General features: G+C 45.0%; 1 protein-coding gene across 1 annotated transcript; it reads right to left on the bottom strand.

Moving 5' to 3' along the window:
- Window positions 1-1,925: 1,925 nt before the first annotated feature.
- LOC309327750 (acyl-CoA (8-3)-desaturase-like) lies at window positions 1,926-22,790 on the bottom strand. The gene is made up of 12 exons (XM_081837211.1): window positions 22,422-22,790; window positions 12,049-12,159; window positions 11,569-11,766; window positions 11,061-11,162; window positions 9,885-10,013; window positions 9,396-9,456; window positions 8,240-8,316; window positions 6,961-7,058; window positions 5,617-5,713; window positions 3,559-3,638; window positions 2,992-3,117; window positions 1,926-2,110 (listed from the first exon to the last, which is right to left on the bottom strand). The coding sequence occupies exons 1-12, from the start codon at window positions 22,647-22,649 to the stop codon at window positions 2,059-2,061; spliced, it is 1,359 nt and encodes a 452-aa protein (XP_081693337.1). The 5' UTR covers window positions 22,650-22,790; the 3' UTR covers window positions 1,926-2,058.
- Between the last annotated feature and the right edge of the window lie 563 nt (window positions 22,791-23,353).

Here is a 23,353-nt window from a genome sequence, read left to right as displayed (position 1 = left end):
CTGAAATAGAGTTGCTAGAACTGTTTGCAGCACAACTCAAGAGTAGGTGGGCCATGAAGAGTTTGCTAAAGGGAGCTGTTCTACAACCTGTAGTTTAATACTTGTCATACAGGATCTGGCTGCTACTTGCCTCAAATGGCATCTGTCTGGTTTTGACCCTCTTCAGTTATATTCAACATTGCACTAAGTAAATTACTCCACGGGGCAAGCAGAAATGCTTGTGGTGACGGAACAAACTCCCTTCTCCCCTTTCTGGGGGTTCTTCCAACTGCCTGCAGCAGATCTGGGGAGTTGGTGAGGGAACTGTTGCACTTGCCAGAATTGACTTCAGCGGCAGAAGCTGGATTTATTTTTATGTGCATTGTAGAAGACGTGTGTATGTGAGGGTTTTTTTACACCAGAAAATTTCCCTCCAATTTTATTTACCACATGCTCATAAACACACACCACCAAAAAATGAAACCACTTCTTCTGTTTGGCCTTCAGATTAAGAAAACCAAATTGTAAAGTTTTGTTATCATTTTCCATATTTTAGGTTTATGTTGGTTTTAGCACCAGGGTGAAAGCTTAAAGAACCAAAGTAGAAGCAATCCTGTCACTAGCACTTTTCTCTTTTAAGATTTGTAGTAACTATATAATAAAGCTCTCTTTTGATTATTTAATCTTCCTTTATAACAGACTGATATGAAAATAATATAATTGTGATAGTTTTGTTGCTTTAAAGTAGCCAAGGTTTTGAGACAGTAGAAGCTAGAATTTTGTTTGGGTTCTATTCGTTGGGAATATAAATAGGCATATACAGCTTTCTAAACAGGATTGTGCCTTTGGCATGCTTTGAGACAGGCACAGGCAAACTCCGGGCCTCCAGATGTTTGGGACTACAATTCTCATCATCCCTGACCACTGGTCCTGTTAACTAGGGATGACGGGAATTGTAGTCCCAAACATCTGGAGGACCGGAGTTTGCCTATGCCTGCCTTAAGATAGTACCTCCCATAAACTTTGGACCACAACTCCCATCAGCCCCAATTCAACGGGCAGAGATAATGGGAATGATAAACCAGAATATCTGTCAACTTCAGGTGTTACTATAGTACTTTGACCTTTTTGCTTTAACAGCTAGCTGATGGGTTTGATTAAAAATTAGTTCATACCTTCATAACTCACATATGCATGATTATAATGAAAAGAAGGAAATATGACCTATACCCATATGTCGTTTCTGCAGATCACCCTCATTGTAAGTGATAGAAACAACATAGGAAACTGTTTTATACTGAGTTAGACCCCTGGTCCATCTAGCGCTGTACTGTCTCCATTGAGTGGCAGCAGCTCCAGGTTTTCTAGACAGGACATGCCCAGCTGTACCTGGCGATGCTAAGAAATGAACCTGGGACCTTTGTATGTAAAAACAACCAACAATACATCGACATTCTCAAGGGGATAAGCCAAACTTTGTGGCCTGGTAGTTGTTCATTATGCAATATCAAGAAAGGGACACTGATCCCAACTCTCCAGTGCACTAGAAACACATACATGGTCCATAATCCAGTTTAGGTAATTGGTGTGTAGTAGGCTTCCTATTGTGTAAACCAGGTATTGAAAAAATGCATAAACCTTACAGCAGAGGTGCAGAACGTTTTTTGGACCAGGAGCTACCTACTCATTGAGGTAAATGGCACATGACTGGTGACAATGGGCTTAAGCATACAGAATTTTTACCTGGATTGGGTCCTCAGAGAATCAGCATATGACATCTCATCATTCAGAGAAAAGAAGCCCTTTAAAAGAGTGCACAGTCTTCCTTCAGATGCATATACCCCCACCCTTTCTTCCTTTCACTATATGGCAGCTCATTTGGGACCTTTGTTAACAACTTTTACTTCCAGGTTCAAAGGGAGATGTACAAAATAGGGAAAGCATGGTATCAGACATAAATTTTATTATAAATAGGAAACAATGAAACACTGGGAGTTGGAAAAACGTTCAAGGCAATCTGCTTGTACAAGGCATCTGTGGAGACAACGTGAATGAATCTGTTTTCTGTAAAGCCAGTACTTATTTATGCAAATAGGCATCCAACCAGAGCTCTCCAGAATCCTTCAGGGAACTGCAGTGAGAGAAAGGGTGGGGTGGGAGAAAACTAATTAAATGTGGAAAAGAAAGGGTAAGATGCCTGAGATACAATCAAGTTACTGTAAATAGAGAGGCAGGAATCTGGGTAGCAGAAATCTATAGCTCAGCAGTAGTCAACCTTTTTTTGCCACTAGAGCTGTATGCAATTCCCCAACTGGCCATGAGCCAGCCGCAGGCCAGCTGCAAGAATGGTGAAAGGGGGTGTGGCAGCTACTTATTTTAATTTCAAAATTTACAAATCACCCTATATTTAAAAAAATACCTGAGGGATGTACAGGAATAGAAAACACCACAAGTAATAAAAGACAAAGTTGGAAACCATGAAAGCAACCAGAATTAAATGCTACAGAAACGACTTAATTCAGGAAGGCCAGGGAAAAGGCTGCTGAAACACTGAAAACGATGCTTCTAAGTCATACTTTGTTGTGTTATTTCTGGAAATGCACCTTTTCCTTTAAAACAGTTGAGCAGTTTGTGCAGTGGCTGCTGGCCAGCCCCTGCCAATTGCTACCAGTTGTGTCTTCTGCGGGGGGAGGCAGCCCTCTACCACTGAGGGTGCTGCAGAAACAGAAATGGGTGCCCCTGTGTTTTGTCAGAACTTGGGAGACACTGGAGCAGACTGGACCATTCTGGAAGCATTACAGCATTCTCCATCTGACTCGACAGCAGTGGCTTGGCAAAATATCTGCAAAAGCAGTGCCAGTAAAATTTAATGGGAGCAGTGGGATGCTAAAAGCTGCTTGGCCGGTCTGATCATGCCACTGGTTTAGCCACCCCTGCAGAAAATGAGAGTAAGCTGCCTTATCTTCCCACTGCATCTGTACCTTTATGCCACATTTCTCCTTTGATACATACCGTAAAATATCTGCAAAGGCTGTCAGCAGGGGCTTGCACTTGTATTCAATGCCATGTTTGGCACACAGAGACTTAACCAGAGGGACCACCTTCCAGTAGTTGTGCCGGGGCATCGTAGGGAAGAGACTGGCGGGGGAAACCAAAACAATTCTGCCTCAAGTTCTGCTAATCACATTTGGTCTAATCACATAGACAAGGCAGTCATCCAGAAAACCGAACAATAGAAAAATTGCTTCACATACTGGACGTTTGTTCTTCCTACAGAGAATCACACAGCACGAAAAGCATTCCCAGGATGTGTTGGCTTGGATCCAAAGAAGTTTCACACAACTGGCTCAGCATGTCTACTTGCACAAGGCAACACGCTGATTTCTCTTGTGTTCCCTTTCCCAGTGTAGCCTCTCCCACCACGTCCCATTTCACACTATTCCAGAGAGTCCTGCATCCCTAGGGAGTTGCTTTTCAAGGGGCAGTAGGGTAAGAGCCAGAAAAGCCCCATTGTGTGAGCAGGGTTTCACTCACCTACATACAACCCAGAGAAAGCACTTCTTTGCAGTCCATACTTACTGGTGTTCAATCTGGAAATTCAAGTGCCCAGTAAACCAGTCGTTGAACCAGGAATGATCAACGTTACATGTCGCCTGGAGCTGAAATAACAAGTGGGTGGACAGCTTTCTCTCTCTCCTGGTATGACGGCTATGGGTTGCATTCAGCCAAGTCATTGTGCAAGCAGAAGAACTTCTACTCAATGCAAAAGAACTTTCTTTCCCCCCACCACATCCCTCCCAATGCGCCCCGAGTTCCCCCTCAACACTCAAGAGCAGATTTGGCAGTGGGGTACAGAGGGAGAAGGGGGCAGGGAAATGCTGTTGTGTGAGCAGAAGTTTTGCTTGCGCAACGACCTTGTTGGATTCAACCCTAAGTTACTACCAAATCCCTCCCATAGTTAGCAAAGTAGACTAGATGTCAGCACCACATTCTTGCAATCCTCATGTTACCAAAGAGCCTACAATGGGTCTCATGTCTGCCATATTGTTCATTACCCACTTTTCACTGTTACAACCCTCAGACCCAACTAGAGACTGTTCTTCAGAAGGGAAGGGATGCTGTGGCCATCTGCTTCATTAGCCCTTCTGGGTTACTGCTGCTACACTGTGATACAGTGGCGGGCAACTGTTATGGACAGTGGGAAATTTACTGATGCTCCTCTCTGAAGCATGTTGGGATTCCAAGACTGATTGTGAGGAGCAAAGAAGGTAGGTTTGTCTCGTTTCACTTGATTCTTTTTGGCAGCTTTCACTCCAGTCAGTCCTAGCAGGAGCAAGGAGATGCCCTGCTCTGGTCCCAAGAAGGCTTACCCTCTGATTTTGGTTGCTTGTCAAATGACGACAGAATACTGATAATAAGAACATAATGACACAAATGTGTTTGTGAGTGTTGCAACGCCAGCATTTGCTGAAGTGAGCAGTCACAGTATGTGGAAAGGTTGGATTGCTTTTTAAAACAAACAGGACTACAGCTGGGTCCTAATTCTACAGGGAAGGGGGGAAATGAAAAGCCATTTTTAAAATTTGTCTGTCAGCCTAATACATTGTTTTCCCCCTTATTAAAAAGGGCTTATTTGATTGTTACAGCACAATCAACAATGACTTTTATGTTATATATCTGTGTTTTTCTATTGTAAGCTGCTCTGTGACCCTCTGTGAACATCTTCTCTAGATGTTCCTCATTCTCTCAAGGGTATGTTTCTGGTCCCTCTGGCTACCAGCTACTCTCCATGCTCTTTGTTTCCTTCTGCTTGCTTCTTAAATACTTGCAGGGTTTGTTCTGCCTCCCCTCTGCCCCTAAACCATACTCTAAGCCCAGGGATGGGGAACCTGTAACCCCTCCAGATGTTGCTGGACTACAACTAACATCATTCCTGACCAGTGGCCAAGAAGACTAAGGCTGGTGGGAGTTGGAGGGCAGGCCCACACCATACATTTAAAGCACATCCAAGGCATATAGCATCATCCAAAGACTCATGAGAACTACAATTTGCTAAGGTTGTCATTAAGGAGGAAGGATTACAGTTCCCAGGATACTTTGGGGGAAGTCATGGGTTTTAAATGTGCATTGGATGTGCTTTAAATGTATGATGTGAATCTGCCCAGAGTCTGGTGACATCCGGAAGGACCACGGATTCCCCATCCTCAGAATCAACTTGCTCCTACTAACTCCTTGTTGCTCTCTCCTGCTTCTTTACCGCCCCCATCTACTCACTGAAAGAACTGCATCTTTGCTGCATCTCCAGCTCCCATGATTCCCTAGTCTAGTTGAGTCCACTAAAGCAGCAGTGGGGAACCTGTGACCCCACCAGATGTTGTTGAACTACAACTCCCATGAGCCTTAGCCAGCATGGACAGTGCTAATGACAGTCCAGCAGCATCTGAATGGCTACAAGACGCCATCCCTGCGCTAATGCCTCCTTATCTGAACTCATGTTTGCTTTTCCTCCAGTTTTCTGATAAACATCCAGGGCAGCATCTTGGTCAACTTGAATTAGAACCCAGAATGATCTTTTGAGAGGATATAGAGCAGTCCCATGTATAGCCATACAGTTGCTTGAGTAAAAAAAAAATTTACCTGGATGGACACCCAGTCCAAGTTCTTGTCATAATCTATAGTCATGGGTATGTGATTCATTTGGGAGACCCAGACAAACCAGGAGCTTTCCAACATCCTGCATGGAGAAAAAGAGTAGTAATACAGTAGAAAGCGTAATTCACTAATCCAATCATATTGGGAAAATGCTTTTTTTTTTAAAAAAAAAGCCTTGTGTGAAATCTGGTGTCTTGCACAAAAATCTGAATCCCTGAAAACATCACACTCATTTTTTGTGTTTTCAAACTGAACTGAAAAGGTTGCTTTCACATTATTTTATTTATAAAGCCACAAGCAGAAAAAACTAAAAGTGAATAGATGGTCCCATGGCAGCAAGCAAACCTTTCCCATCTCTGCTCAACTCATAATTGCAATGCAGCTCTGAACTCTCTTCCCATTCTGTCATTTTTAGGAAAGACAATCTTCAGCAGATAATGTGAGCAACTCAGCAGAAAACATTGCAAGCAGAACTTCCTGACCCCGCCCTCCAAAATAACCCCAGTAAGGCACAGTCAGACACAGAAAAGGGTTCATCACCAGAGGAATGGAATCCACTCAGCCCTGCTGGCGTCCTTGGCTATTTTAAATGTTGGGCTGAGCTTACTAAGCTCTCTCAGAGTCTCAGTATTTAACTTTTTACTTGTAATATGCCAAGAGAAAGCCATTTCTTTTAGAAAATTACAGTAACTTACAGCCAACTTTGAAAATTCATTTTAATCAAAGGACCAGATAGGAAACATAGTATTCAATAAAACAAGGCGTTTGCAGGCTTTTTCAATGGTGTTTCAAATATATGCAATTTCACTTAAACCCACAGTGCCTTGGAACATAAATTAGGAGTTGCCTGTATACAAAACAAAAGGGTTGGGGTGTGTGTGTCGTATGTTTGTTTGGCTTGCCTTGTGGCCTCAGTGCACATAGGGACAGCTTCAAAAATAAGGAGCATCCTGTGCACATTTGTATTTCAATAAAGGCCTATCTTTTCACTTGGAGCCTGCATCCTTATCCTGGGTGCCTGGGAAGGATACCTCCTGTCTAGGAACCTCTTTTTGAATTTCTCCAACACCGGTTCTGTGGATGCTTCTAATACCTGTCTTGCTATTTTGCAGACTTCTTGTAGGACTGAAGTCCACAAAGGGTTGAATTTTGGGGCTTTCCACCACAGAAATATAGATGGCCAACCAAGCCAGCTGAAGTTGGTCATGGTGAAGTCCAATTCAACTAAAAGGATAAGTCAGCCAACGCAAGCTCAAGTACCATTGCTTTCACTAAGGCAGCTTTGAGTAAATTTAGTTGAATCGGGAGGGGTTTTGTGCTGTACAATACCTGACCAAAAAGAAGAATATAAGAAGACTCTTTATTTCTAGAAAACACCCATAGACGATGAAGAATCGGATGAAGAAGCTCAGCATGCAGGCAATATCCTAATAAAAGGAAGAAGCTGTCAGAATGGATAAAGCTTAGTTCACATTGTTATTGTCCCCTACGATCCTTTACCCCAGAGGTGCAACAGAAAGTTTTGCTGATAGGCCTTGTGGTTGAAACAAGACTGTGATTGAAGTACTCAAGCTAACATAACATAATGTCATTTAACCAATGTTCAGCAGAAACTGCTTTTTGTTTTGTTTAAAGAAACTATCAATTTTTAAAATAAAGATAAATATAGATGAAATACAAACTTCATAAAAAATACTGATACAAAAAGAAAACAAAGGAGAATGAGAATAGATAGAATGGAGGGGAAGGAAAGGGAAGATAATACCCTACATTAATTCATGCAATGTATCCTTTTATAATCACAATCCAAGGCATTGAGATATCTTTCCCAATCTTCTAAAATATATCCTCCCCACAAACTTAATTGAATTATTGGGAGTCTATTGTCTATACAGTATATATAGACAGGGTCTATTGTCAAAAGTACAGTGGTACCTGGGGTTAAGAACTTAATTTGTTCTGGAGGTCCGTTCTTAACATGAAACTGTTCTTAACCTGAGGTACCACTTTAGCTAATGGGGCCTCCCACCACCACGCGATTTCTGTTCTCATCCTGAAGCAAAGTTCTTAACCCGAGGTACTATTTCTGGGTTAGCAGTCTGTAACCTGAAGCATCTGTAACCTGAGGTACCACTGTATAGACCAAATAGCATAAAAATGATCTTATTTAGGTTCTCCTTTACTTACTTTTCTTTGAAATGTGAGATGCACAGAGAGAGCTAGATCCCACAGTCTACCATACCAATAATCAACTGAAGGATGTGAGCAAGATTTCCGTTGATTAACTATTGGCTTTCTTGACATTGTTAGTAACAGAAAGACCAGTGTCTTATAAGATATTCTGGGATTTGTATTCCTTTCTATTGAAAGCAAGGCCAAGACTGGATCTAGCATTAGTGATTGCTCTATAATTTGAGAGATAATGGTAATAATATTTTTTTATTTATATGCTGCTCATCTGACTGGGATGCTCCAGCCATTCTGAGCGGCTACCAACAAAATATTAAAACACAAAATGCCTCAGAACACCCAAGAAGCCAGCCAGCCAGGAACAGGAGTGAGGGCTCTTCTGTTGCTTCATCTGTAACTCAGATAATGCAATACTTACCACCCAGTAATTCTTCTTGAAAGCAATGTAGAAGGTGTGATATTGGAAGAAGGTAGGGAACAACAGTGGAGGCAACGCTGATGAAGATAGCAAAAGAAAGATGCCTTAGCCACATAATTAAAATACAAAATATGTAAAATAAACCAGATGTACTGGGAAGAAAATAGTGCAAGCGGATAATTTAGGTGTGGCTACTGAAGAATGCCTTAAGTTTTACTACAGTTAAAAGTAACAGGGTACAGGATATTATGGACTGCAGGCTGGATCTGGACTAATGGTTCTCGCAGAGATCAAAGCGGCTTAAGCTTAGTCAATACTAACTTGTCCCACTGATTTGAATGGAACTAAGCCACCATTAATTTAGTCTGGATCCAACCATATGATCCCATTAACTGGGAAGACGAACTCATTCCCTTGCTCTGGCACAGGGATTCCCCTACAGTCTGTCCTGTGCTTCCAAGCTCCACTGTAGCATAATGGTGGCCTACAAGGTGTTAGGGTCCAGGTATGGCATGCAAATACACATTACAGGGGTGAAACACTGCTCTGGCAGGAACTTCTATCAACAGGGAATATGAGAATGCTGTGGAGTGACGGTTCAAGTAGAACAGAGGTGCACAGCACTGTCCACCTGCTGGGCACAGGGTTTTTGCAGATGTAGCCGCTACACACTATCATGTGCCCATGACTACGATGGTACCATTATAATTCACCATAAGCCAACGGACTCCACTAACTCCCATGGCATTGCAGGAAGTTAGTCATACTTCCATATGAACCTACCCAGACCCTGACTTATCTTCTGAGGCCCTCCTTCATTTGCCTCCTCCTCAAGAGGTCCGGAGGGTGGCAACATGAGAACAGGCCGTCTCTGCAGTGGATCCCTGTCTGTGGAATGCTCTCCCCAGGGAAGTTCACCTGGCGCCTTCATTTTACACCTTTAGGCGCCAGGCACAAAACATTCCTTCTTAACCAGGCCTTTGGTTGACCTGATTGACATCCCGATACCCTTTTAAAATGTGGCTCTTTTAGGGGGGGTGTTACTGGGTTATTGTTTTTATTTTTATTTTATATATTGTGATCTTTTCTATGAACCGCCCTGAGACCGCTGGGTATAGGGTGGCATATAAATTCAAACAACAACAGCAACACTTACTGAAGGAGAAGTACTTGTGCTGGTGGTTGTAAGGCATATACTTTGTCTTCTTTACCCCAAGCTGTGAAAGTAAATCAGGTCACATTTTGATAAAAATGGCCCTACAGAAGGGGGAGCCTGCAACTCCTCGTATGTTGCCGTCCTGTAATTTTCATTGCCATTGGCCATATTGACTGGGGCTGATGAGAGCTGGAGTCCAACAACATTTGAATGGCCACAAGTTCCCCATCCCAGCCATACAGGCACCTTGCCACTTCCCATATCAGTATTACATAGACTTCTTGCCAGTCAACATAAATTTAGTTCCCTGGATTCCCAACCCCACCCCAAAATATTAAATGGCATGTATTATTTGTTGGTGTGGGGTTTTTTTAAGGTAGAAATCTGGCGACCACACATTTGTAGCTACACTACAAATAGGTAGCGCATAGGAACAAATAGGAAGCATTCATTGTTTTCTGAAGGGCATGAGAGCAACATGAAACTTGCCTCCACAGAGAGGGTCTTCCCCAAAGCAAACAAGGCAGGGTGCATGTCGATGTCCGGGTCCTTGCTGTGGCAATTGGGTTTTGCGTGATGTTGTGAGTGCAGGAGAGTCCACCAGTTGGCTGATGCCCCCTGTTGAAAGGAAGGTCAGAGAAGAAGTCAATTCTACAGCACAGCTAAAGGTAAAAAACCAAGGAGATCACTGCACTGTAGATTTTGTTGATATTTTCACCCCCTCCCATTGCAAGAATCTCCTGATTTGATGTTTTGAGAAAGGAGGGGGCGGAAACTGCTCTTCTACTCTTCCGCTCCTGACTGACTGCCTGACTCTGTGTGGAGACAGTCTTATCTATGTAGTGACTAGATGGCTGAGTGGGAGATGTTACACTCATGCAAGCCAGTAGTTGTTTAATTTGTAGTAGCTATCAGAAATAAAAGGAGTTATGCTTCACAGCTAGCTTCTGCGTTATTTATACTCTGCATGAGTCTAGTGCTCACAATGCACAGCTGTGAGTCCAGTGCACTGAGACCTGTTTTCCAGGATTGGAAGGCCTCTGAAAGTGCTCCAGTCGCCTAGCCCAGTCAGGGAAGAACCAGTTATTGAGCCCAGTTGCTGCACATCGGCTGAAAGGCGTACTGACAGATTTAGGCCACATTAAGAGTCAGTCCCTCTTCGTAGGAAGTCCTAGGAACTCTGGTCCTGTCGAGGGGAGCAGGTAGACTAATAAGAGGATTCTAGGCACCTTTGCTGCAGCACACAGGGTTCATTTAGATAGCAGTGAGGAACGTGTGGTTCTTCTGATGCTGTTGGAACTGCAATTCCCCTGAGTTCCAGCCAGCACAGCCAATGGTCAGGGAAGCGGGCAGTGGTAGCCCAGTAACAGCTGAAGGCCAAAAGTTCCCCATCCTGGCTTTAGGGGAAGCCAAGACAGTTCCTCTAGTATAAAACTGATTTGTTTGTAGTATATATGCACCCACCATGCAATGGGAGGGTTGTGGGAAGGCTTTTGGGAACAAAAATCCACAAAGAACTAGAACATTTCCCCCCCCCCACACCTTTTCGTGCATTATGCACATTGTCCAAAAATATGGTAGCTTGATTTTCAGATAATCAATCCAGATCTCTTACCCTTCCCAGCCCTCTCAAAAAAATAAAAGTTTTCAAAAAGAAGCACTTACAAGAAGATGGCACATCACAAATTTGTGAAGCAGGTGGTTCCACTTGGGCTTCTGGAAGACGGAAAGGTGCCCCAAATCATGTTGGAACCATGAAGCCTGGATCTGGAAGGCAAAGGAGATTGCTTAGAACAATGGCCTGCCTATCATTTGAACGGTTTTTGGGGTCCCTTCTGCATCATTTAATTCAAAAGAAGCCATCATGTCATTGCATGTGGTAGCTCTAGAGTAATCTGTGTGCCATGCATACTACATGAGTAAATGCAGGCATGAATTTCTGAATAATACCCATACAACTCATAAATCGCCGAGGATAAACAATCGTCTCACTGCAAAGGACTGGCATTGCACCCATTAACGCTGGGAGCGACAAAAATTCCAGTGATAAAGATGACCTCCAGAATGAGCACTGGCTTCACCAGGGTAGTAGAAGATGACCAAGGAAGCTGGTTTCAGGTGCTTAGAACAGAAGGCCAGCCTTTGGCTTTATTCACGGAGCAAGACAACTTACGTGGGACATTGTGCAAAGTGCCACAGAGACAGTGAAGGGCAGTAAAGAGGTTCCAAAATACAAGAGGTTGAGCCAGGACGCAGCATCCAAGAGCAGGATGTGAAGGAACACCGCCATGAAAAAGTAAGTGTTGGGCTTCAGGAGTCCCATCTTCTCTATAGTGGTGCGCAGCTCACGGAAGTCCATGATGAGTGATTCCTGTGAAGAAGAAATTTAAAAATGACAGCTGCCTCTACTCTAGGAAATGTTGCAGTAGCCTGTGCTCTTAGGAGCAGCAAGGGGAGGGTGTGACCAGAGTTTTAATGTCTAATTCTGCTCAGGGCTTCTCCCCTTCTATCAGCCCGTTGCCACCATTTACAGGTTCAGACCAGCGCCTGGCATCCTCCTTTAAGCACTCCAGAATGCACATAACATGTACGGAGGGAAACCTTACTTCTTCTTGGGTTCACATCTCACATCCAGGGGTTAGAAGAGACTTACATTTTTGCTGGGTCCCAAACTGGATTGATCTGGTGCCAACTCCCCAATCAACAGCGGGTTCAAATACTTCTTCACCAATGACTTGTCGACATGGAACGCTTCAAAGGCATCCTACAAGTCCACAGGGGGAAAAGAAGGGAAGGCAAAACCAATACCAGGAAATATTGAGTGAGGCCAATGTGTGCCCTTCTCCCCGGTGCTGCTACCAGCCCCCCAATTTCTCTGGCAATGTTCCTCTTAAAGAAACGTGCGGGTTTATCAAAAGTAAAACAACAGATGAGGAGTTTGTGGGGTAACTGGCAGACGGGTGGTGTGTATTGAGCTCATCCTCAACCATCTGTTGAGGATGCCCTAGCTCTGGACGTCCTGCACTGAGCAGGGAGTTGGAATACACGAGCCTACAAGACACAGACACAGACACAGACACAGACACACACACAGACACACACACACACACACACACACAGACAATGTGATTCTATGAAAGGGAGACTCAATCATGAAACAGTAGAAAGTTGACGGAAGTAAAACAAAGGAAGCTCTCTTACACTGGTGGTCTGATTCAGTTGGTTAGAACATGGTGCTGATAACACCAAGGTTGCCGGTTTCATCCCCAATGGAACAACTGTATATTCCTGCATTGCAGGGGGTTGGACTAGATGATCCTCAGGGTCCCTTCCAACTCTATGATTCTATGAATTCTATGAGATCCTTGGTCCATTTAGCTCAGCAGAGCCAACTCATTCTAGCTTTGCTCCCATTCTTTTCCCCGCAGAGTTCTACAAGGACAATAGAAATGGAGGAGGAAGAGGAGGAAGTTGACAAACCTGGACCAGCTGCAGGAAAGAGATGGCAGGCTGGGGGCAACTGGCTGGGGGCAGACTTAGACTGGTAGGCCAGTGCACTAGCTGCTCTAATGGGCCAGCACTTACAGATTGCTTCCCACTGAAAATCCTGAAGCAATTTACACACATTAAACAATATAAAGTAACTGTACAAAACAAATGTGCAATTACTTTTAATAAATTGTACTAAATAAAATGAATTTAACAATACAATACAATATCACTGGCTGTTGCCCAAATGCTCAGGAAAACAAAAATGTATTTGCCTGGCGGCAAAGTAGTAAGAAGCTGGGTGCAGCGCAGGCCTCCCAAGGGAAAGCACTCCACCTATGAGAACTAACCTCTGAATAGACAGGCATAGGATTGCGCAGTTGAGTTTCATGCGCAATAGCATGTATAAATAGCTCTAGGTTACCGTTTGCTTTTATTGAAGTCTCAGTCATTTCGAAATATCAGTAAACATCTTGTTGTGCAAAAGGAATTTGTCACAGTGCATTTCAAGTTCTGTCGTTACACAGGTGTGAAAAACTGGGAGGGGCAAAGCAGGGATTTCCACTTCTCCACATTCCCCCCCCCCCAAAAAAAGATGAAGATGCAGCTTCAAGGTGGGTGTTTTGGGTGAATAATCTCCCTTTGGGGCTAGCAATTCATTGCAAAACTTGTGAACGATGACAGCTATCAGGCAAGGTATGCATCAACCTATCATTTGAATGCAGTTAATGAACATCTACAAATATGAGCAGGTGAAAGAGACGCTAAAAGAACTAGTTGAACTCATGGGAAGGAACAGGGCAGTCTGGAGATACCGCAAATGTATGGCTGGGCAGGGAAACTGTTCTTCAAATAAAGACAGGGGGGAAAATGAAGGGATTAATAGTTAAAAGGAAAGATTGAGAAATATATTAAAAATTTGGACTGGGAGGAACAGTAGAAACGCTGATATCTATTAATTAGCTCAAAGGTAAATGACTGAAATCATGAGACAGACATTTGGAATTACACCTGACTGTCCTGTGCTGCCTATACTCTTGTTTAAATTCCACGTTTATTGAAACTGCTGAGATCAGGATGTTTACTGCTTTACTTTGAGTCGGGTGGGCTAAAGCACAGAATGAGCTCAGGCTTACAAAAGAGATTAAAATTAATTTTTAGAGCTTTATTTGGCTATGTTTGAAACACGAGGAAGAACAAGCAAGTAGCAGCTCTTCTGCACGGAGAAATGCTATTGAGTGACAGAGAGAAGGCAGAAATGCTCAACATCTACTTTGCCTCTGTCTTTACCCAAAAGTAAAGCAGTGCCCAACGTGGTAATAACAAAATAAATTATAAAAGGATGGAGCTGCAGCTCAAGATAGGAAAAGAGAACCCTGGGCTACTTTAAATGAATTCAAATCCCCAGGGCCTGATGAGCTGCATGCAAGGGTACTAAAGGAGCTTGTGGATGCAATCCCGGAGCCTCTGTCTATAATCTTTCAGAATTATCAGAAGTCCCTGCTGACTGAAGGCAGGCAAATATTATTCCCCATCTTCAAAAGGCAGGGGGGCAGGGAGAGAAGACCCAGAGAAGACCACTGAGTTTGACAGCGATAGCAGGGAAGGTCCTTGAACATATAATTAAGTCGTCGGTCTGTGAGCGCTTAGAAAAGGATGCTGTGATTACCAAGAAGCAACACAGGATTAGTTCTTCGAAATGGGATTAACACAATCCCATTTGTGTAATGGGAAATTAGTCATGGACATGAACAAGCATTTCCCCAGTCTGATCATGTGCTTACATGTGCTTTCAACTCAATCCTTAGTTTATGAAAGGGACAAATTAGTAGAGGCATTATAAATCTCGCCTCCCCTGCAATTCATAGGCAAGTAAATTAGAAAAGGATTCTGTGATGGTGATGATGATGACAACCGTGTGCAGAGGAGGGCAACCAAGATGATCAAGGGTCTGGAAACCAAGCCTTATGTGGAATGGTTGAGGGAGTTGGGTACGTTTAGCCAGAAGAAGAGGAGTCTGAGAGAAGAAATGATAGCCCCCTTCAAATATCTAAAGGGCTGTTACATTGAAGATGAAGCAAGCTTGTTTTCTCTTGCTCTGGAGAGTAGGACCTGAAGCAATGGATTCAAGTTGAAAGGAGATTCCAACTAAACCTACTGATGGGAAGAGATGCTTGACTCCCTTCGAAGGTGGTGGACTCTCCTTCCTTGGAGGTTTCTAAGCAGAGGTGGGATGGCCAACTGCCATGGATGCTGTAACTAAGATTCCTACATAGCAGGGGGTTGGACTAGATGACCCTCAGGGGTACCTTCCAAAACTACAATTTTATGAACGGGAAACTTGCTCAATTTTATTTATATGGTTTTCTCCCTTACTCTCTTCTTCCTTTTTTTCCATTTTCCTGTTCACTTTTACTATGTTATCATCATCTTTTATATGCTGTTACTACTGAAATGCAATGCAAAGTTATGTGTGTATGTGTGTGTGGAGAGAGAGAGAGAGAGAGAGATGGGCTAGAATTCCAACAATGACATTGGGAGGCTCTGTTTCTATATGTGGCATTTTGCCCTGATCCTTTCAGCTATTTTTTATGGGACATTGACATGACACCATGTTGGGCTTTGCATTGGAAAGCAGCATATAAATATTAAAAATGTAAAAAAATAAAACCATCCAATGACTGTCACCCTACATTTCCCCTTTAGTTCTTACATCTTTCTCAGACCAGAATGGCTGGTCTCCATCAGAAGACCACTGCAATCTCCACAGGTGTAAGACACCTTTATCACCATTCTTTCATCTTTTTAAAAATGTGGAGGTTTTGACATGGATAGCAATGAACCAGGAAAGAGTTCAGCACACATTCATTAGAACATTTGTGGTGAGCATCAATTTGTGACACTATTTTTTATATCTTTTAATTATCATTAAAATATTTTCTGGATATGTTCTTTTTAAACTAATGAAAGAGTTGTAGTGCTCCAACACCATCATTCTATTCTATTTTCCCTTGGGGGGGGGGGAGGGGATAAAATCTTAAGTCTCTTATCACCACCATTAACCAAGTTGCTAAAACACCAGTAACCAGAATTTTTAAAAAATTAGGATTGTAGTATAGTGTTATAAAAGTATAACACTATTATCGTATTTTGTGCTATACTATAAACATTATGATGGGACGCGGGTGGCGCTGTGGGTAAAACCTCAGTGCCTAGGACTTGCCGATCGCATGGTTGGAGGTTCGAATCCCCGCGGCGGGGTGAGCTCCCGTCTTCGGTCCCAGCTCCTGCCCACCTAGCAGTTCGAAAGCACCCCTAAGTGCAAGTAGATAAATAGGTACTGCTGTATAGTGGGAAGGTAAACAGCGTTTTCGTGTGCTGCGCTGGTGCTGGCTCGCCAGAGCAGCTTCGTCACACTGGCCACGTGACCCGGAAGTGTCTCCGGACAGCGCTGGCCCCCGGCCTCTTAAGTGAGATGGGCGCACAACCCTAGAGTCGGACACGACTGGCCCGTATGGGCAGGGGTATCTTTACCTTTACTTTATAAACATTATGGTGATATAAATCTTTAGTGCTCTACACACACACACACACACACACAGAGAGAGAGAGAGAGAGAGAGACTTATGTAATAATTACAAGATTTTTTTCTAAAACTAATGGGTGTCATAAAATGGCAGCCACCTCAAGTGTTATAGTGAATGTGTGCCAAGCTTCAAAAGACCCCACACACAGCAGTTCTGTCACACTTCCTCCTTGTGTGGATGGGACATAGAAAGATGACAGGGTAGTGACAGAAACCATCAGTCTGGAAACAGTCATAGGGTTTGTTTCAACTGCAGCACCTGCAGAACGCCCTGCACTCTGCTAGAGGTTAAATGGAAATCCCTACATATTTTTCAGTTTGTAATGGTACTGTTGAGTTATGACACTGCAGCAATTAAATACATCAAGAGCACGTTGCCTCTAATTAAGGTAAATGATGAAAGGTTGTGGGGTGGGGGCCAAAAGAATTTGCAGACATAGTCAAAGGTGTGTGGCAGTGGGCTCACTCCTAGCACTTATTCCATCAGCGGACGTGGGAAATAATTGAGCAATGTACCCCTCTCTTTCTGCTTTGCAAATCAAAAATGGGAACCTGTGTGCAAGACGTTTCAAAGGTTGTGTAAACACTATGATTTATTATCTGACACAGAAGATGTATTGCTGATCAACAGAGATAATCAGAATATGAATCAAGAAATGATATGCATAGACAAATACCACCCTCACCCCACAATTCATGTACATATGATTTTCACTGGCTCCGTTTCATTCAAACCAGCATTTTCAATATCGGCAAAGGCAGGCTGGGGCGGGTAAGCAGAAAACAATGGCACAGCCTCCCTCAGCAACCAGTTGCTCAGATTGTGGGAAGTCAGAGGGGCTGTTTTTACAGCAGCTGGGAACATCACAGATTGGCCCCCTCGGGTCACCAGATATCCCAGGACTCGAGGATTGTGGGCTACAATGAGAATCTCCTGGCAGGAATTGCCTATACAGTGGTGCCCCGCAAGACGAATGCCTCGCAAGACGAAAAACCCGCTAGACGAAAGGGTTTTCCGTTTTTCGATGCGCTTCGCAAGACGAATTTCACTATGGGCTTGCTTCGCAAGAAGAAAGCCCATAGGGAAATCTCCGGGGACCTCTTTTAAATGCTGGCGGTGGGGAGCAAAGCCTTTCCCCCCCCCCTCCGGCCTTCAGAAGAGGTCCAGGAAGGCCGGCGGGGGCCGAAAGGCTTTGCTCCCCACCGCCAGCATTTTAAAAGCGGTCCGGGATAGCAGGGAAGCGCAGCGCTGCCGCCCGCCAGCATTTTTAAAAACCCCGGGACAGCGGAGAAGTCCTCTGCTGTCCCGGGGTTTTTTAAAATGCTGGGGGTGGGAAGAAAAGCCCTTGTCCCCCCCCCCCCAGCCTTCAGAAGAGGTCGGGGGACAGACTGTCCCCGGACCTGGTCTGAAGGCGGTTTCCATAGGAACGCATTGATTGATATTCAATGCATTCCTATGGGAAACCGTGCTTCGCAAGACGAAAAACTCGCAAGACGAAAAAACTTGTGGAACGAATTAATTTCGTCTTGCGAGGCACCACTGTGCTACGATGAGAATCTCCTGGCAGGAATTGCCTATAAATCTTCTGCTCCTGACCTGCAGCCCTGAAGGTACAGATTCAGAACCAGTCTGTTCATTAGCAGTCACCTCAGGTAGCAGACTAGGGACAGCTGAGAGGGGCAGGAGATCCAGCGCATGTTGCCTATGCGCCACCTCGGAAGAGCGGGCCTGCTCCTCTCTAGCCTCCTTCTTTCTCCACTGCCAGCTTCAGCATGCCAGGGCTTCCTGAGGCTGCTGCTCCAGTCAGGAGTGCCAACTTGGCCCCGCAACCGTTGGTGCCAGGGGCCATGGGTGCCATGCAATGTGCATGGTCCTGGCACCGAAATTTGTGGGTGCCTGGCCCCTTCATGAGGAATTTTGTGGGTGCTTAGGCACCCAGTGCCCCAGGCACCTGTGCCTCCGGTTTCATCAGGAGACAGTGGCACCATTTACTGTTTTGCCTCAAGCAACACCCTGGTTAATGCAAGGTGCAATTATTGCTAATTGAAAAGGGAGGGCGTTCCTGATCCACAGCAATATTCAAAGCAACAAAAAGAGGTGGAGTTCATAAAGGGTTTTGTTTGGGGGGGGGGAGTTGTTTGGAGCAAGTGTTTCTCCTCAAAGGAAAGGAAAGTCCTTTTTCAGGAGGTAGGTGATCATTACATCTAATGAAGACTATTTTGTAGTCTAAACGCATTAGGCAACTTGGAGGGCTTGAACAGCTATTACAGGAATGAGCCGCATAAGATTCAGGCTTGCGTGCTTCACACACAAACAACACTTATTAAACTACCCTGGTAATTGCAGTTCTGTGAGGGGAATAGATATTTCCTAAAACTCCCAGCACCCTCCCAGTACCCAAGATTCTTTGGGGGCAACCATGACTTTTTTATAGTGGTGACACTGCTTTAACTATATACAGCAGATGGGGCCTCAGATTCATAGCCCACCCCATTCTGAAAGCTTGGAGTGGGTACCAAAATGCAATAATAATAATATGGAATACAACCTCTTTTTTGACAAGACCATGTGCTCCCAAGCCAGCCCCAAGATACAAGTAGCTCTTGCAACACTCAAAGAAGATGCTCAAGCTTACTCTGGCATGCCTGAAGTGGGAAGGGATCCCATAATTGAGGAGCAACCCCCAATAATCTTCATGTCTTCACAGCCTGGGCCTGATGCACAGATGCAATCACTGAGAGGGCCTCCTTGGTAGGTCTCAGATTGTAAAAGGCCTCACAGAATCACAGAATTGGAGAGTTTGGAAAGGACTCTGAGAGTCATCTAGTCCAACGCCCTGCAATGCAGGAACCTCAGCTAAAGCATCCATGACAGATGGCCATCCAACCTCTGCCTAAAAATCTCCAGAGAAGGAGAGTCCACCACCTTCCATGGAGTCCGTTTCACTGTTGAGCAGCTCTTTAACATCAAAATGTTCTTCCTGAAGTTTCGTTGGTAGCAACCCTTTCCTCAAGTTTCCAGGCTGGCAGCATAAACCTCAAGATGGTGTTGGACTCCAGCTTTCCTCAGCCAGCACAGCCAGCGGAGAAGGATGGTGGGAGCTGGAGTCCAACTTCATCTGAAGGGGCACAGAGATGCTACAAGTTATATTTCTGGCATTTCTCACACCTCTCTTTAAATTCTTCATTGATGGTTTCACGGTTTCTTTTTCCTAAAATGCAACACACACCCTGCACCAAATCCCCTTCTTCCAGCCAAAATACCATATTTTTCGCCCTATAGGACGCACTTTTCCCCCTCCAAAAATGAAGGGCAAATGTGTGTGCGTCCTCTGGGGCGAATGCAGGCTTTCGCTGAAGCCTGGAGAGCGAGAGGGGTCGGTGCGCACGCCTGGAGAGCAAGAGGCAGGAAGTCGCGCCGTCTCCCCAGGGTTGCGGAGAGCTGCCTGTTCTGGGGGCTGGAGTCGGGGGAAGCCCGCGCCTGGGGGCGGGGGAATCAATTTTTTTCCCTTTATTCCCCCCCCCCACAAAAAAACTAGGTGCACTCTATGGGCCGGTGCGCCTTATAGGGCGAAAAATATGGTAGTTTGTTCCAGAGGAGGCATATGGTTGGCTGGAGTCCCTAAGTTAGTGGAACTCAAGTCCCATCGATTTCAATGGGAACCATGCCCATATTCCCCTTAAACCCAAATTCAGAAATGAAAAAAGCAGAAGGTAGGAGGGAATGAAAGGGAGAAAGCCCTTTGCAAGGGGCTTAATGCAGCTTATAAACCATACATTTGAAGCACTCCCCCACCCCCAAAGGATCCTGGAAACTGTACTTTAGCCCTCACAGAGCTACAATTCCCAGTACCTTGAACAAAGTACTGTTTCCAGGATTTTGGGGGGGTGGGCGGGGCTTTAAATGTATGGTGTGTATGCAGCCTTTGATAGTCTCACACTTCCTTATAGAAAAATGAGTTCTTACAAGTCAGTGCTTGCCACAACAAAAAGAAAAAACTTTGGAAGTGGCTTGGGAAATACCTCCACAGGTTTGGTGGAGGCCAGTGGGTGCCCTGACTAACTGACAGATTATTTTGGGGCGGGGACAGGGGTTGGAACTAAAGCAAATAAATAAAAAACAATTCTATACAAAGTTGTTGTTTGGGCTTTAAAAAAACCTTTCTAGTAAGACTGTGGTTCTCAAAACCTGGCTGATGTAGCTTAAGAAAACTTTGGCATTAGGAACCATTTGGATTCTTCCTTGAAATAATTTCTGGAATGTGGTAGTCACGGGGGTACGGGGGAGGTAGAGAGAACAAACTGGATTGTGCTTGTGGCAGGATTAATTTGCAGAGCATTTTAAGTGCTGAGCAGCCACTCCTGCTGTGAAGCATGGTGACGTGGGAGCCTATTGTTAGAGAGGGCGAGGAAGGCAGCTGCTTTAGGGGGCGTTGTTGAAAGTTAGGAAATTGTCCATTATTTTGTTTTTGCAAAATTTGTTAACACTTCAGGGAGCTTTGGTGCGTGCTTTATGCAGGGAGATTACTTCAAGTTGAATTTCTAGATCTTGTTGGACACAACCCAACCACAAATTAAGAGTAAATTACAAGGCTGCTGAACTCTAGTTTTTTGACAAGGAAAAGAGAAAATACCCAATTTCATGTTAGCTTGCTGCAGGGTCATTAGGATCATGTCCTTTGAAACAACATGCATGACTCACAACTGCAATTTGCAGCATCATTCCAGGACTCATTTTCAGCAGAGCAAAAGAGCTTCCTCTAGCCCTAAAATGCTATAGAATGTGTTGCACTTCAGATGTTCAGATGCTGCAGCTCAGCATCCCTAGCCAAGGTGGGTAAGGCTGAAGGGAGTTAGGAGTCCACCACATCTGGAGGGTGACAGCAGTGTGGCTTTATTAAAAGCAAACTGGCCAACGCCCAGGGCCCCACTCATTATGGGGCCACAAAAGTTCTCCTTTATAGGCAGTCTGCTATGTCTTTATCTCAGCAGCATTGCAGGCAAGCAATCCTCTCCTCATAAAAATGCAATCTGAGGGCCATCTGCTCCCAGTTAAACCAACCTCATCCACATCAGTAGATAGCAGCAGACATAATTGCTCAAGCATCATCATGGGACAAGGGAAAACCAAGTATGCCTAGATCTAAACAACAACTCCCAAACAGAATTCTCACATTACAGTATAGTGGATTGCTCAACTGCTCAACTAGTGGGCAGATTTAAGCAAACAGTGCAGTCTAAAGGCAGATTCATATTTTATATTTAATCTTTGACTAAAATGGGGGATACTGAGATGATGCCCTTTAAAAGGGCTGCAAAGATGGATCTTTGCATCTTGAGGGAAACATTGGTTCAACAGAGCTGCTGACTTTGAGGTCAGGAGTATGTTTCGATTATACAATCACCCTCAGGAAAAATGTACAGCTTTGGCAGCCTATCAATTTATTCATAAATATAATATTCTAGGCATTTACAACAATTTATGCTTATGACCTCACATTATTCTCACTGTATCTGCAACTTTTGAATCAGGTGAGAAGTCATTTTAAAAGTTCAAAATGATATATATATTACGTATAATCTGTGTTTTTCTATGTTACAAGGATGCATAGTAGGATTTAGGACTGATTTCTCCTCAGCATGAAAGTGGGATAATTTTTAATTACAGTGCCTTGACTAAGGAATTTACTGCCAACGAGATAGTACTTTAATTAGGTCACTAGAAAATTGACTCCCAAATGATTTATTACCATACTGTTATTTATCGACGAACGGACTATCAGCCGTTCACCATATGTCCCTCAGACCTTAATCTGAGGCGCTCAGATTCAGAACAGAGCAGAACAGAGGAATGCGGGGCCGACTGACACGCAATTTCACGGGGCAGCTTAGTTATCTCTCCTCCATCACCTCCTTCACACTTTTCACACGACCCCCAACCCGCATCTCACCGTCACGTCCTCCCCAAAGTGGCTCATCAGGATCCGGGAGCCCCCGGGGTGTCTCTGGCAGAAGCTGCGGACGTCGTACACTTTCCTGCCGACCACCAGCCAATTCTCTCGCCCCGGGGCTCCTTGCTTGGTGTGGGCCTGGATTTCGTCCCAGGTGAAGAGCCGCGTGGCCGAAGAGGGCGGCCGATGCGGGACCAATCCCACGCTGGACTTCTGCTGCGGGGCCATCCCGTTCTCCGACGCCACCTGCTCAGCAGCCTCCCGAGGCCCGCGCCGCCAAACGCAACTCAACCATGCCGCTTCTCCCGCGGCGGTAAGGGTGGAACACTCGGCCCGGCCTCCTCCACCTGCGATTGGCTCGTTGCTCCGTCGGACATGCCCCCTGAACCCGTCTATTGGCTGGCAGCGAACAAGCCCGGAGGCGGTTTTGTGGCGGAGCGGAAGACTTGGCGCGGTTTGCAAGTCGTGGGGTGTGCGCGGGCGCGCCTTCCTTCTGGTTGCAGCCCTGGAGCGAGTCCCGCGGCGGGTTTTGAGGAGACGCCAGCGAACTCCGGCCGCTGAAGGTCCGGCCCTGGGTTCTCTTTGCCAGGCGAAGCCGGGCTCGAGTCCTGCCTGGCCCTGGCGATAAAAACGCAGCCTCAATCGAGGGGCGACGAGATGCACATTCGGGTGCGAGCGGCTCTGGGCCAGCGCCTTGCCCAGAGGAGGTAGCCGCGGCCGCTGCCCCGGGCTAAGCTTTTCTCCCAGGACAGGGTGCCTGGGCGTAACCCCCCCCCGCCCCCACAGATCAAATAAAACAATAGAAATACTTAATTGACCAGTCACGTTGGTTCTGCTCCCCCAGTAACAAAAGTCCTGACTCCCCCCCCCCAACAACCTCCCATCCCTAACAAAAACCACCCTGTCAAGCTGTTCACTTTCCCGCTCTTGGG

This window comes from Podarcis erhardii (genome assembly GCF_964252035.2).
Source record: "Podarcis erhardii genome assembly, chromosome: 1".
In the NCBI taxonomy this organism is placed as follows: Eukaryota; Metazoa; Chordata; class Lepidosauria; order Squamata; family Lacertidae; genus Podarcis; species Podarcis erhardii.
This window is presented reverse-complemented; position numbering and strand designations above follow the sequence as displayed.